This window comes from Vidua macroura, chromosome Z (genome assembly GCF_024509145.1).
Source record: "Vidua macroura isolate BioBank_ID:100142 chromosome Z, ASM2450914v1, whole genome shotgun sequence".
In the NCBI taxonomy this organism is placed as follows: domain Eukaryota; kingdom Metazoa; phylum Chordata; class Aves; order Passeriformes; family Viduidae; genus Vidua; species Vidua macroura.
The window spans coordinates 43,985,216-43,999,248 of NC_071611.1; the positions used below are offsets into that span (position 1 = coordinate 43,985,216).

At 43.5% G+C, this 14,033-nt stretch overlaps 1 protein-coding gene across 2 annotated transcripts in view; it reads left to right on the forward strand.

Annotated features, from left to right (window-relative positions):
* Positions 1–14,033, forward strand: part of LOC128821553 (PH and SEC7 domain-containing protein 3-like) — a 114,627-nt gene that overhangs the window by 50,818 nt on the left and 49,776 nt on the right. The window contains exons 5-8 of one of the 2 annotated variants that reach the window (XM_054002709.1): positions 1,209–1,321; positions 4,169–4,227; positions 7,877–7,966; positions 8,585–8,678. In XM_054002709.1, coding sequence (XP_053858684.1) covers positions 1,209–1,321; positions 4,169–4,227; positions 7,877–7,966; positions 8,585–8,659 — 337 coding nt within the window. In that variant the 3' untranslated portion in view covers positions 8,660–8,678. Of the gene's footprint in view, positions 1–1,208; positions 1,322–4,168; positions 4,228–7,876; positions 7,967–8,584; positions 8,679–14,033 lie in introns of those variants that run through there. The other variant, XM_054002711.1, reaches the window with a different exon arrangement.

The following is a 14,033-nucleotide window of genomic DNA, read 5'->3' on the forward strand; positions in this document are numbered from 1 at the left end:
GGAACACAAAGTAGGAAGGTCAGAAACCCTGTTAAGATTCACTTGTATCTACTTGTGAACTGGATTATTTGCAATACATTACATGTGAAATTAAGTTATTACCATGCAGATCACACTCTGCTTGGGTGTGAGATGGTTGAAAGTACAGCCTATCTCTGACCTTATATCAGAGAGAAAAAAATTAAAGTTTGTGCATCGAGACTAGATAGATGTGCATGTTCCAGCAATATATTCCATTCCTCTCAGATCTAGTGTTAGTTTCCGTCTAATGGGGTGTTTAAAAATAGTCTGTTAGTCATTCTGTATGTCTTCTTACTTCAGATACAGAAGTTTTGTGTTTTCAGTGTTTTCTTAGAAGCATCCTGATAAATGAATGTAGGAGGTCATCTGTGGCTGTGAGATGCATATTTCTATGCAGGCAGAACAGCAGTGTGGTTAAGAGGATATGTGGTCAAGTAGGAGAATAGAAGTTAAAGATGTGTGTCCTCCCCACCTTTCTGCACAGACTTGCTGTCTATATCCAGTGAGTGTGCCTACATGTGCACCAGCCCTGCACCCTGGGCTCTCATGAGCAAGAACCTCAGGAGGGCCTCCTCCTGTTGTTGAAGCTCAGCGGGAGATGTTGCAAGTCTTCTGCCCTTTTGCTCAGATATTTTCTGCAGGTCCAAGTAGTCACACTCCTCCCCAGCTGATGTGGTCCTGGCCATTCGGATAAGTGACCACACATTTTGTGTTAGCTGTTAGTGCTGTGCGCTTGCTTGACTTCACCACTGGAGTAGCTTCTCTGATTTGGAGAGCAGTACTAATGAGTAAAGTTAAAAGGTGCAGGGGTGGTGGGCAATTAGAAGAGAATAGGGAACATCCTGGATATCTTATAATGCATAAAAAACACATGTCCCAGTCCCTTGCCCATAGAAAAAAAAATTAAAATAACAGCTCTTTCAAATAGGAATTACTTATTATTTTGTATATATAATATCTCAGCCACTGAGGCTGCGACCACTGGTAATTTAAATCTTCTTTCATTTACTAAAATGTTGGACTTAACTGCATGAAGAATGATAGCCCAATTTCCCAGAAAGGCTCCTTGGGACTGTATTTGTGCTCATGTACTTCTTGCTGTGATGTGTGTTTTGCTCTGTGTACTCTGTGAAGCAAAAAGAGATTTATTACCTTAATTTCACTTTTTTTTCCCACTGCTGTTTTAGGAGTTTCTTTAAAGCTTTTTCACTTATTGGAGAAACTCAGGAACGAGAGAGAGTTTTAATCCATTTCTCCAGCAGATACTACCAGTGCAACCCAAATGCCATTTCTTCTCAAGGTAACTTTGTTTCTGATAATGAGGTCTTTGCTTGTTGCTGTCTTCCTTCATTCTCACTTTCAATAGCATACACATATGGTGTATGCTATTGTATGCCTGCAAAATGAAGCTGTGTAGTCACTGTCCAACACTTCAGAGACTGACTCTGGTAAGCATCGAAACCCTCAACACGAAAGGTGTTCAATATAAATAGGTCCTCAATATAAATCCTCAACTGTGGCACCTCCAGATTTGTCCTCAGTTGTAGTTTCTGGTCTTGCTGGCTTTGGTGTGTGGGTGCTTGTACTCCAGCTGCACTCATATGGACAGGAGTAGGTCCTGTGTCAGGTGAAAGAGAGGCTGTTCGCTTTCCATACTCCATTCAGTGCTTGTATCTGTGTACACTGGCATCAGGCATGCCAGTTCTTGCCAGTTGTGGGGGTGAATTTTGGGTGCTGTATCCAGACCCTGGCATGGTTTCATCTCGACTAGCTAACATCAGTCAGAGTGCTCCCCCTTGCCAATGTTTGCAGTCAGTTCAGAAATAAATGATGGAAACAAACAAGCAAATAGATCAAACCTGAGAAAACTGGGATTGCAGAAGAGGACAAACTGTCTGCTGTGTTCAGCCAGACATGCTGGCAGAGCCTTGTGGCCCTGTGATTGTAGCATATGCTGATCACACACTGAAGGAGGAGGATGAAAAAGAGGACAGTCATCGGTTTAGCTGTACTTTTGGTTTCAAGTGTGAGAAAGAGCTGCTACAGTTGGAGGTACCACTGCACCTTATTACCCCTTGCTTTGTGACCTACCCCTGTTACAGTGAGATAATGTTTGGGTACTTCACACCTCTTCAGCTTTACTGGCTGTCATGCAGGGGAGGGAAAGAGTTGGGAGTAAGACGGGATCTGCTTCTGTGCTGCCTCTGTACTCTGCCTATTGCGTTTCTTATTTCAAGACACTGTAGGCAGTCAGGTAGAACAAGTGTGTCATGTCCAGAGTGAAATAATGACTTGCCTGATGATGTGGCTGCCTTACTCTAGTCAAGACTGCAAGAGGGATATTGCAACTTTGGACCCTGAGTAAGCATTTGAATCCTGCACACTTAACCCAGGATCTTAGTACTATGCTCAGTTTAGGCACCACAATATAAGAAAGATACAAACCTATCAGAGAGTATCCTGAAAAAGGATATGAAGATGGAGGAAGGTCTAGAGGGGAAGCCAAATGTGGAGCAGTGAGATCGCATAGTTTGCAGAGCCTGGAGAAGAGGAGACTGAGGAGAGACTTCATTGCAGTCTACAGCTGCTTCACGAGGGGAGGAGGAGGGGCAGGCACTGATCTCTGTGGTTACAGTGACAGGAGCTGAGGGAATGCCTTAAAGTTGTGTCAGCAGAGGTTTAGTTTGGACATCAGAGAGAGGTTCTTCTCCCAGTGGGTGGTTGGGCACTGTAATAGGCTCCCCAGAAAAGTGATCACAGCACCAGCCTGACAAAGCTAGAGAAGTGTTTCGACAATGCTCTCAAGCACCTGGTGTGATTTATAGGGATGTCTTGTGCAGAGCCACGAGTTGAACTCCATGATCCTTGTAGGGTGCCTTCTAAATTTGCTTGGAAAGGTTATTCAAAAAGGGCTTAAAGTACTACTACTACTACTTTTTATTCAAAAAGGGCTTAAAGTATTACTACTACTACTACTACTACTTTTTTCCTGAGTTGGGCACAAAGAAGAACTTGACAAAAGTTCACAGAATGTTCACGACCAAACTTTCCTAGCAAACCTTAGAAAATCAGGAATTTAAAACAAACATTCAATCAAAATAAAGCATTTCACAGAGCACTTACTTAGCAAACTTTACTCATCCAATCTTAATTACCCATTCAATTTCAAAAAACAGAAATTAGGAATAGAAAAGAGGAAAAAGAGATGAAAAGAAAGAGCCAAAAACAAGATACAGCCACTGCCCTGGATCCTAGTGTGGTTTCAGGTATCCAAAGACAATAGGGACACAACCACACGTCCTGGGGTCTGCTCTGGCTTCCTGTGGCAAGCAACCCCCAGGGGTGCTTCCAGTCATCTGGACACCCCAGGGCTTGACTGGGGGTCCAGGGCAGAATGTGGGGCATTGCTTTCAGTGTGCCAGTGATCGGTGGCAATTCTGAACTAGAGGCTCCAGAGAGTGGGGTGTGGAGCAGTGCACCATCCCATTTTCTGCAGAGCTGCTCCCTCTACACATACATTTCAGTTGTTTTGAGCCAGTAATCATTTTTTCAGTCTCTCAGTCCTCCAACTCTAGTCTGTGGTTCTATGAATCTGGCTTATTGCTGAGGGCCTTGGCCACAGGACCAGCTTAGAAACCCCTGGAGTGCTCTCTACCCAACATGGAGCCAAGGCAGCACAAGTAACTGACTGTACTTCTCCAAAATTAGGTCTAATTGAGCTCTGAATGAGGAGTAAGCCAGAGGGGGAGAAAAACAGGATACCCTGCTGCACCCACGCCTTACACAAGAACGAATGTATTTTACTTTTCTCTTTCTGCACTGAAGTAAATGAAGAAGAAGGTGTTGATTCAGACTGTAATATTGCTATTAGCAAGCTAAGAGTGATAGTGTGATTTCCTGTCTTGCTTGCCTCATCCATGGGTGCTGCAAGACAGTTTTGACAGTTACTAAAAGATGAAAGAAAGACTGTTAGGGTTTAGCAGCTGTGTGATGACCTCATTGTTCCTTTATTTAATTACGCATATTTCTTGATAAAACAGATTCTTAGGAAGGGAACAGACTCAATTAGTCTATGAGTCTCAGTTTCAGCTTCTTAAAGGTCCAGATGTGGTTTTGCATGTGACTCTGGTTATTTCTCTTTCTGCAGATGGAGTTCACTGTCTCACGTGTGCCATGATGCTGCTGAACACAGACCTCCATGGCCATGTGAGTATGCACAGCTTTGTGTAGACTGCTCCTATCCACGCCATGCTGGATAGTCTTGTGGCAGTCCCTGTGTTGGTGGCCTTCTTCTGAAGCTCCTACGGACAGCAAACAGTGAGAAGGCTGTACTCCCAGGCTGTTGTCTTGGGCAGGCCTTTCCAGCATGCCTTGATCAGCCATATGTAAGCTGGCATTTTGCCAGGTGTTGCCATAACATCTGAGCATACTCCCTGACCTCAGGGCCGTCTTTCTGGTATGCTTACCATCCTTCCTGCAGCAGGCTCTGACTGGGAAGCTGTGCTTGGGATTGGCTTCCCCTTTGCAGTATGTACAAACATGTGGGAAGGAAGAATATAGATGGGAGGTGAAGAAGTTTCGAGAAGGTCACAAAGCGAAAGTGATGTTTGCAGGCATTCAGTTGCAGAGGGCAGGTCTGGTGGAAGCAGAGTTTTGCACAGGCAAATGATGGGTGTACTCAGAGCCAAGAGAATGGAGGGGGGATGTGCGCATGCTGAGTGAGAACCTTGTGTTCCTGTACTGCACACCTCTCCCCATTGCCTGCCCATTTTCACCTGCAGGGTGAAATAGTTTTCTGGTTTGAGTCCTCTTAGTCACACTGCTGTAGGGTGCCAGCAGCCTTAGGATGGGTATTTCAGCACCTGTGGTGCAATACAGCTGCTATGCAAGGTAACTGTGGGAGGCTTTCCCTGCTCTGGAGTTAGGATGGAGTGTGTAAAAACACAGGGAGCATGGCATTACAGTATGCAAAAGCAGTGGCTTCAGCCAGATGGCTCTGGGGCTTCTATCTGGCCCTTCACTGCACTTGCAAGGGCTCTCCCAGGAGAGTGTCCGTTGGGAACTCTTACACATCAAGGGTGTTGGATTGGGCAGCAGGACATAGAGTCATCCTGGGTCTTTCTCAAAGGGTTGCTTAGCCCCTGTGGGGTGCAGGTAATAAAACCAAGACTTGAGTTCACAATGAGTTCTGAGACCCACCTCCCATTAATTGAATGCCTTTGTCTGAAGGTTGTGGAAGCAAGAGGGACTAGGGAGTTGTGAAGAATTTTTTTCTGTGAAGGCTTAGCCTTCCCTACTGAAGGGTGTGTAAGTCATATGTGACATGACTGGACATGGGGTGTACAGGAATGTGCCACAGTTTGTCTCTTAGCACATTTGCCTTCTCTTGAGGACACCTGAGACTTTCTGCACAGGTATCTCACTCCCCAGAGTGGTAAGCAGCCTGGGGCTCCTGCTTTGCAGTTTGTCTGGCCTCACAGTCCAGGGAAAGAGACCAAATAATGGTCACACATCAGCCTGACAGCAGTTCCCATTGCTTCCTGTGATGCCTTAGTGGGCCATACTGTCTTCAGTAGGTACTGGAATAAATGATCTGGCTCTGACCCATCATTGCTGCTGCTGACTCTGATTGTTGCAGTGTGTAACTTTGGAGACTTAATCCATCCCACTGGCAATTGACAGTGTGTTGTTATGTATATGCAGCTGCAGTATTTACCAGACTCCTATTTGTATTATGTCCATGGGCGTGTCATTGTTGTTCCCTCAAACCTTTCTGATTTCCTCTAATTTTGATCTCCCTCTTACTCCTTTACGTTTTTCCACATAGGTGGTAAGTTTGGTGTTTTTGACTTGGACTGCAGCTCTTGCAGATATGCCTAATTGCCTGTTTCCTAACAAAGATAACACTTTGCCCCAGCCTTACCAGGATTCTGCTAGAGTAGGAAGCAAATGAGTCACAGGGCTTGTCTATACACTGAGCTCTATTTGTTACAGACATACTTGATCATAAGCACAGACATTTCTAATTGACAATCAGCTCCACTGCTTGTAGGGCTGTAATGCAGCTGCTCTGCCTTCAGTTCACACTTGCCTTTAACTCTTGTATACAAACTCTTACTTAATCCCCTTCATATTCTCTGTCTTGCCACACTTCTATTTGTAACTAAACAGTTTTGCTAGGTGTGTCTTGGAAATGCATCCTTGCTTCTCTGCACAGAGGTCATCACCCACATTGGTACTAGAGAGTTTTGAGGTATCTGTAGACCACCAAGCATATCTTCTGGAACCTCTGTGGCACTGTATGGAGATGTTAGCTTTGATCCTGCAGCAAAACAGCCATTTGTCTGCAATGCCGCATTGCTGTTGGCTTTGGTCATCATGGGAAAGCTGCCAACTGCTGCTTGGAGAAAATAAATAGAAGTAGGCTGAAGTTGCAAGGAGAAAGGAAAACACTTTTAAGTCTACTAGACCAGCTCCAGCCTGCACCTGAAGACTGAAGTTATAGGCTATATTCTATAAGCTTTGCAACTATAGAGCCAGGGTTACAGGCCATCTGTGTTGTCAGGAGCCATCCTGTTGTGGGAAGCCATGAATTGTCCCAGGGTTACTGCTTGCCTTCTTTCTGTGGGTTTGAGCTGGCTGCAGGCTATGGGCTGTTCCTTATTGGCAAGGTGAGGCTGATAGCCAAGATTTGGTGCTTTTCCTGATTATACATTATGGAAGGGAAATAGAGAATATCCACTTTAAGCTGTCATGTAACTCATAACATCGATGGCCTGTATTACCAACTGGTGCCCTTCCTTGGGCTCCAGTCCTGTGTTAATTTGGGCTCCTGCTCCTAGCTGAAGACAAAGCTCACAGAGAGCTCTTCTGCTGTATTTCTACAGACAAAACATGGCCTGACAGTGGAAAAGTCTTCACTTCATCTTCTGACTGACAGTGGTGCTATCCTCAAAGATACCATGACTGTCACACAGCCCTATTTTCCCCTCTGTCTATACTGCATTTCACAGCTCATCTCAGGCTGCTTTCCTTTTCTCAGATGTCTTTAGTGTCCTTTTTCATCAATGCAGTTTTATAATTGTTGCCTACTCACAAGGCTCCCTGCATGCTAAGCAGGAGCATTCTAGCTCCTGGGGACTGAGTACAGACACTTTCTCTGAGGGGTGATGGAGGCAGGGATTCAACAGTAGTTTAGGGCAGCCTCAAACTTCTGGATGTAGTTTGGCTCCTACACAAACATGAAGGAACAGCCAAACTGTTCCTTTCTGTTTGTGGCTTATTTGGGCAACTTTCAGTCTGAGACTCAGACAGGAAGAGAGAAAAGAGTGGGCCTATAGAAATGTCAAAGCAGCTTCAGCCTGTGAATCAGAAAAGGTAATGGCCACGTCTGGGCATCGCACTCCAGCTCAGAGCAGTTGCCACTGAAAGGGGGCATTTGAAATTGTAAGAGAAGGGTATAGAAAGGGCCTCAGTCACGTGTTTCCTGGTGTCCCAGAGCAGATTTAAGTAGAGCTTTTCTATCAGAGACTGGTAGAGCTTCTGAAGACATGGGGATATAAGGCACCATGCAAATACCAGAGATCTTCATCATTGTCCTCTTCATTACCCCCAGTATTAAGCTGGGGTTTTTGGGGGGGGTGTATGTGGGCATTTGGGTAGAAAAGTACTTTCCCTTTTCTAGCTATATGCATACAAGGATGCTCATCTGTGAGTAATCTCATGAATGCGTTCTTAGCATTGCCTGCCTTGGGCTTAAGGAAGAGCAGGAAGATGCATTTAATCTGATGTTGTTTGTTCCTGTCATGGAAAGCAGCAGGAATATTATGTTGTGTTTCTCTGACACTCCTTTCAGAACATTGGGAAAAAGATGACTTGCCAAGAGTTCGTTGCTAACCTCCAGGGGATGAATGATGGCAAAGACTTCCCGAGAGGGCTCTTGAAGGTAAGGAATTAACTGCAGAACATGGGTTTCATTTCTGCTGAAAGGTGGTTCAAAACAAAACCCATCTTGCATTTTCTGAATCTTAATTGTCAAACATGACAAGCGATGGACACGTTTCTCCTCCCAGAACATACATAATATATATAATGTTTATTCTCTTGTTTTCCCTCTTGCCTTCACTTCATAGTGAAGGAGACTCTCTGCAGCACAGAGAGGTGAAACTGAGCTGCGGCAGGTCTTGACTTAGAGTTGTGTGCTTTGTAAACTCCTGTGGTTATGCCAACCCAGAGTGCTGTCTCCTGATTACAACAGACAGAAGCAGCCAGTTGGCTCTGAATGTGAATACATTAAAGGCTAAGCCTGATCTCTGTGTACAATCTGGAAGGCATGTGTGTTTTTTCATCCAAGGTGCTTTGGGGTATTCACATTAGAGCTGAAGATGTAATTTCAGATTATAATGTTCTATCTGGCACAGGCTGCATTGCTTCAGCTTTCGTTCATTAAGTTTGTGCCAGGAGTTAAATCTGAAGAATGGGGGAAGAGGCTGAGCAGGACAAACCTTGTTTTATTGTCTGTAATAATGAGAATGTTTTGTTTCTTTTTTGTCTTGATTGCTAGCATGAAACAGCACTTTGTTTAAATAAAGACAGGTGTGCATACACTGGAGTTCATAATTTATTTATTTTTTTGTAATGGAAATAAAAATAAGAGGCTGCCACATCTGAGAGCTGACCCAATGCCTGTTGAAGCGAACCAAATGAGTTACCATCTCTTGCGTGAGTTTTGTGTCACAATCATTGTGAAATACAGATATACCTGCATGGCTGAAAGCAGCAGAGTTTGTCTTTTAGTACTGGTAATTTCTTCATCATCTTTATCTTCTTCAGGGAGATTTTTGTTGGCCCCTCCTGCTTCAGTTCTTACTAAGCAATGGGGAATATTAAATTTTAGATTTAATGTCTTTAATTTTTTAATCTGTATATCTGTCAGCAGCTACACTTAAATTACTTTTTCTCCCAAGGAATCTCATTTCTCCGTTTGCCATAGAAGGATGTGTTGAGATTAATTTGCAGGTTAATTACAGCCCTTACTGAATAAATAGATCTCCAGACTATTTTAAATAACCTGTTTAAATAACCTGAGTGTACTGACAAGAGACTTCCAATGGTGCTCACCTGCTGTTTGTTTTCCTGCTGACAGAATTATGCTGTTGGGGTTGTACCTTCATGTTTAGTGCTCACCTGCTAATGCTAGGGATGTCTGACTCTTCACCCAAAGCAAATACCAAGGCTCGGGATTTTTTGGATGTAGACAGACGGTAGAAGTTTGGAGTTGGTGTCCCATGTTGCTTCAGGCTTTCTGCCCTTTTCTGTGTGCTGCATTGATGTTTTGGGGACAGAGTTGACACCCAAGAAGGTTTGATAAACTGATCCTTGTTTTTTAATTTATTAGTGGAGGGGAGTGGAGTGTGTACGAGTAATTGTGCTACTATGTTCACAGCAGCCATGCTGCCAGTAAATGTGCGATTAGAAAAAATTAGCAGAAATAAATTTTTGCATTAGTCTCAGTAAATTAAATTCACAGCACCTCTTCAGCACAGCACCAAAGTGCACATGGCTTGCTGCTGCATTAGCTGTGTAGCCACTGAGTGTGGGTGAGGTTGCCAGCCTTCTCTCTGCATCCTTGCCCAGTTGCCTGGGAGAGGAAGAGTGGTTTCCACAGGGTGGCAGTGTGTCCCTGTGGGAGTGAGGTCCTGAGCACCCACTGGTGACTAATGTAGACCTGTGGTGAAGCAAGTGGGCTTTTCTGCCTCTGCAGTCTCTCCATGTTCTCCTCGTTGCCCTGCTGCAGCTCTGCAACTCTGCTGAGCCCCAGAGCAAAGCTGAGCAGTGGTGGAGGGGATGGAAGGCTTTAGAGAGCTGAGTGTTCATCCAGGGCTTGTGAAGCTCTGTGCAGCATTTATTGTGGATCCAGTTCCCAGAGTCAGGGGTGCAAAGGCAAATGCTTGTGCTATCCAGGACAGCTGGTTGACAGGCACCAGTCAGACATTGCCTTCAGTCAATCCCTTCATCCTGAGGGTGGAGTGTGTCCCTGAGTGTTTTGTTTGGATAGCAAAATAGCGCATCAAGGGCCAGACATTAACACGTGAGGAGGGATACACTTTTGTGTGATCAGCCTCAGAAAACTTGGGACATTGGATCAAGTTACTCCTTTCTTTCACTTCCATACATAGAGCTATCTCTATGTATATTAAGTTTTTTTCTAACAATGAGAACACTCTTGGTACAAACCACAAGGCTTTCATGACCTGATTCTCTGTGTGTCACTAGTTGTACCTTGAGAACAAATTATTTCACTCTGGTTTGAAAGTAGAAATGAGAAATGCTAATGTGATCTTACCTTGTGTCTTGCTGTCTGTTCATTTAACATTGAAAAAGGTTTTGCTTTTGTACACCTGTCTACACAAAGATTCATTGCCTTTTTCCTCACTCCTTTAGTCAGATCCGAGGTTGCTTTTACAATTGGGACTCATAAAGACAAATACGCCAAACTGTGATTAAAAGTGCACTTCTCCTCATAGGGTCTGCTTGTAATATTCACGTATTCAACACACACATATATGTAGAAAGGGAAGTCATGGCTAGGATCTCCCTCTTTGGAAAGAAAACAAAATCAGTCTGACATTTTGGCAGTGTCAAGAACCTCATGATGACAGTGTAGGAGTGGTTTATTTCTCACATGCTCACACCACCTTTAATCTTCTGTAGTGATACCATCTTCACAATTATATGCTAGGGAATTGTACTGTGTGACTGTAGCCTTCTTCAGAGCTGGGCTTCACAAGATTTTCTGGAATGAGGAGGAGATTGGCTTGCAAAGAGCCTAATTTTGGCCATACATTATTGCTTCAATACCTGAGGGTAGTGTGGTCCCCACAAATAAAGTGCTGGTATGGTGCTGGCCATAATGTTTTCCTCTTGCCATCTTGAGACAAAGTGTGTGGGAATCCACTCCAGGAAGGTAGCATTAACAAGGCCTTTCATATGTGAAGAGAGAAAATGTCTTCTGTGGTCCACAGAGAGCCTGCAAGAAGGCATCACCGAGGAAATGGATCTCTGCTTTTGTTAGGCAGTATTCTGGGAGGAGTACTCTGTTGTTAGGCTGTGTGCAAAGTACCACCTGTCCTGTGTAAGTAAATGTCCTCTGCATTTACAGCGTCCAACACACTTCATTCATGGAATCACAGGCATCACCCAAACTCTGACATGGGCTGACTGGTGGTGGTTCTGCCCCATGACATGAAGTAGGAAAGTGGCTGTGTGTCTTTTTGTAGGAGGTGGTAGCTCTTCATTGACCTATTGTACCATCTGGGAACCTCCATCATGCTGAGGTACCTGGGATGCACTTGGCTAGACCCATCCTTTCAGGGACTGCTGATGGAGATAAGATGCCAATCCTGCATAAAAGATCTGCTTTTTCTCTAAGGCTGTTTTTTGGGTAGGCCTTATCTCCTGCAGAAGCACTGTAATGAAGTGACCAAATTAACTTGGAGTTGCTGGTGCTGAACTCTTCTGAAGAACCCATCCTCCTTAATTTCCTAAATGATCTGAATTCTTGATTAGGATTCCTGGGATATGCAATTTCCTATAGAAGCTGCAAACTAGGGTTTATCTCATGTTACTGTCAGTTCTCTGCACTTTAATTGCGGGGTGTTTTTGCCACTGTCTTTCTGCCTCCTCTCGCTCTCCCTCTCTTCTTTTTTTTTTATATTCCCTTTGAAAGCCCTCCAAAGCAAATATCAATTTAAAGAGAATTACCGGCATCTTACTTCATCCATTCCAATAATTTCAAGTATTTAACAGAGAGAATGAGCATCAGGTGGCTAACTTCTCCCTGCATAGCCTCAGCTCCCCTTTACAGAGAGGAACTCACACTAACTGGACTGCTGTGTGTACCCTAATTGCTTTCATCAGCAGTCTTTGTACTTCATCCATTTTGTGGCTTTTTGGCAAGAAATTCCCACATTCGAGGAAAGCCTGATGAAGCTGGGGAAATGAGAGCATGTGACAGCATGTCAGAATGGCCCCAGGAGGACCACATTGACTGCTGTAACACCCTGCAGCAGTGGGCAGAGGAAGGAGAGGACCAAGTATCTTTGCTTCACTAAATAAGACAGAGCTCTGCCTCCTTGTTTCTTCCCCAAAATAAAGTTTTTTCTCATACACATACTTCTGTTGGAAATAGTATTTTGGGGCCATTTCTTTTCTGTACGAAATAGAAGATTGGTTACAGAAGGCCCCTTTCAGCTGCTAGGAGACAACAGAGTCTAATCTGGCAGTATGAAAGTCAGGGAATGCAGGATGAAATTGTTAATCCTTGTCTTAAACAGTTGTTTATGAAGGCATAGTTTGCTTTCACTCTCAGAGGAGCCACAGATCTATAGGGAACTGCAGGTGACTGTAGGGAACACCTGGCTTGTCTTCACTCTTCTCCATCCTTGCTGAGAACTTTCCTGCCATGATAACCTTTGTTTCCTTCAGCTTGGGGTTTTTTGGGTGTTCTCATTTGTCTAATTCAAGAGTAATAACCATTTAAAGCATGCCTGTGCAGAACTGAGAATTGGAACAGGTTATGATGTGTGTGTGTATTGCTTTTGTCCCTTGAATTACAGCGATTCCTGACACTTTCCTGCCCTGTTGAAATGGAAATATAGTTTCTTTTTGCATTTCAGGAATTTACCTCATTGCATAAAAAAGAAAAATCTATAATCTATATATTTTTTCTCAAGTCAAACCCAGATATTGAGTTGAAGAAAGCCTTATAGTAGCAAAAGCCTAATACCAGCTGTGTCTTAGCAGGGAAAGCAGAACTTTAAACAAGGGTTAAAACATAACATTTTTTTAAGGTGATCCAAGAATTAAGATTGCTCTGCATAATCTAGGGGTGGTACAAGGGATTGCTTATTTTAGGAAGCAGGCTGGATTTCAGGATGGACCTGTTCTGCTTTGACAATCTGCATGTCTCTGAATTAATTTTTGCTCCTTCAGCCTTTCACCTCTTCATTTTCCAATTGTTATTCAAAAGATCTTACCTAGCCTACCAGGCTTTAACATCAGCAAGGAATGAAACACAAGCAGAGTCAGCTAAGAATTTCCATTGCTTGTGGTTGCAATTATGTGGCTCAATACCAGCCTCATAATGAACATTTGAGGGGTTAATTTTCATCTGTGGAGGCAAGCTGTCTGTAGTGTCTTGTCCAGGTTGATCAGACAAGGGAATTATTTGATGTTTGACTTCTCCAGCCTGTTAGCCAAGGCCATCAACTTGTCTCCGGCTATAACTGAAATGCATAGCAGGTTCCAAGGATGAATGTCAACTGTCAAGTGTGGAGGATACAGACTGATTGTCTCCAGGAATGATGCACTCTGCCACATTAAAAGAAGAATTTTGGGCTCTTTTCAGACTGGGAATTCTCTAATACAATGTCATACATACATTTTGGTCCCTATGACTTATTACTCCCACCTCCATGTAAGTAGAAAACAAATTCTGAAAAACATTCTTTGATCTTCCACCCACTGATCTGCTTGAAATTTAAGTTCTGTGCTGCATCTCAAGGGAAGGAAGAGTACGAATATAATTTATACCACAGTTAAAAAAAAAAAAAAAGAAGAAGAGAGAACATTCCATCCATGAGCTTTAGGATTATTGCTGTATAAATCTTTGGTATTCCTTCTGTTTGTCACCACACTTTTCAAATAGTATTGGACTATTCTCTCTCTGACCCAGTTACACTATTTTCTTTCAAACAAGAGTATTAGGCTGCTCCTTAAATTCAGAATTTTTTTTCTCCTTTCCTGTGAGGTTAAATGGAATATTTTGTTTCCTTCCAAAGTCACACTTTCTTGGATGATTAAGTATTCACAAGATCCTTGTAGAAATATGGGGCAAATCCAAGGCACTAGTTTTCTGTCCTGTTGACAGATAGGTTCTGGAAGGTGTCAAGAGAGGTATGAAGGATTTAATCTGCTTTTGGGGCAAGGTAGCTGGACATGACTCCATAGGT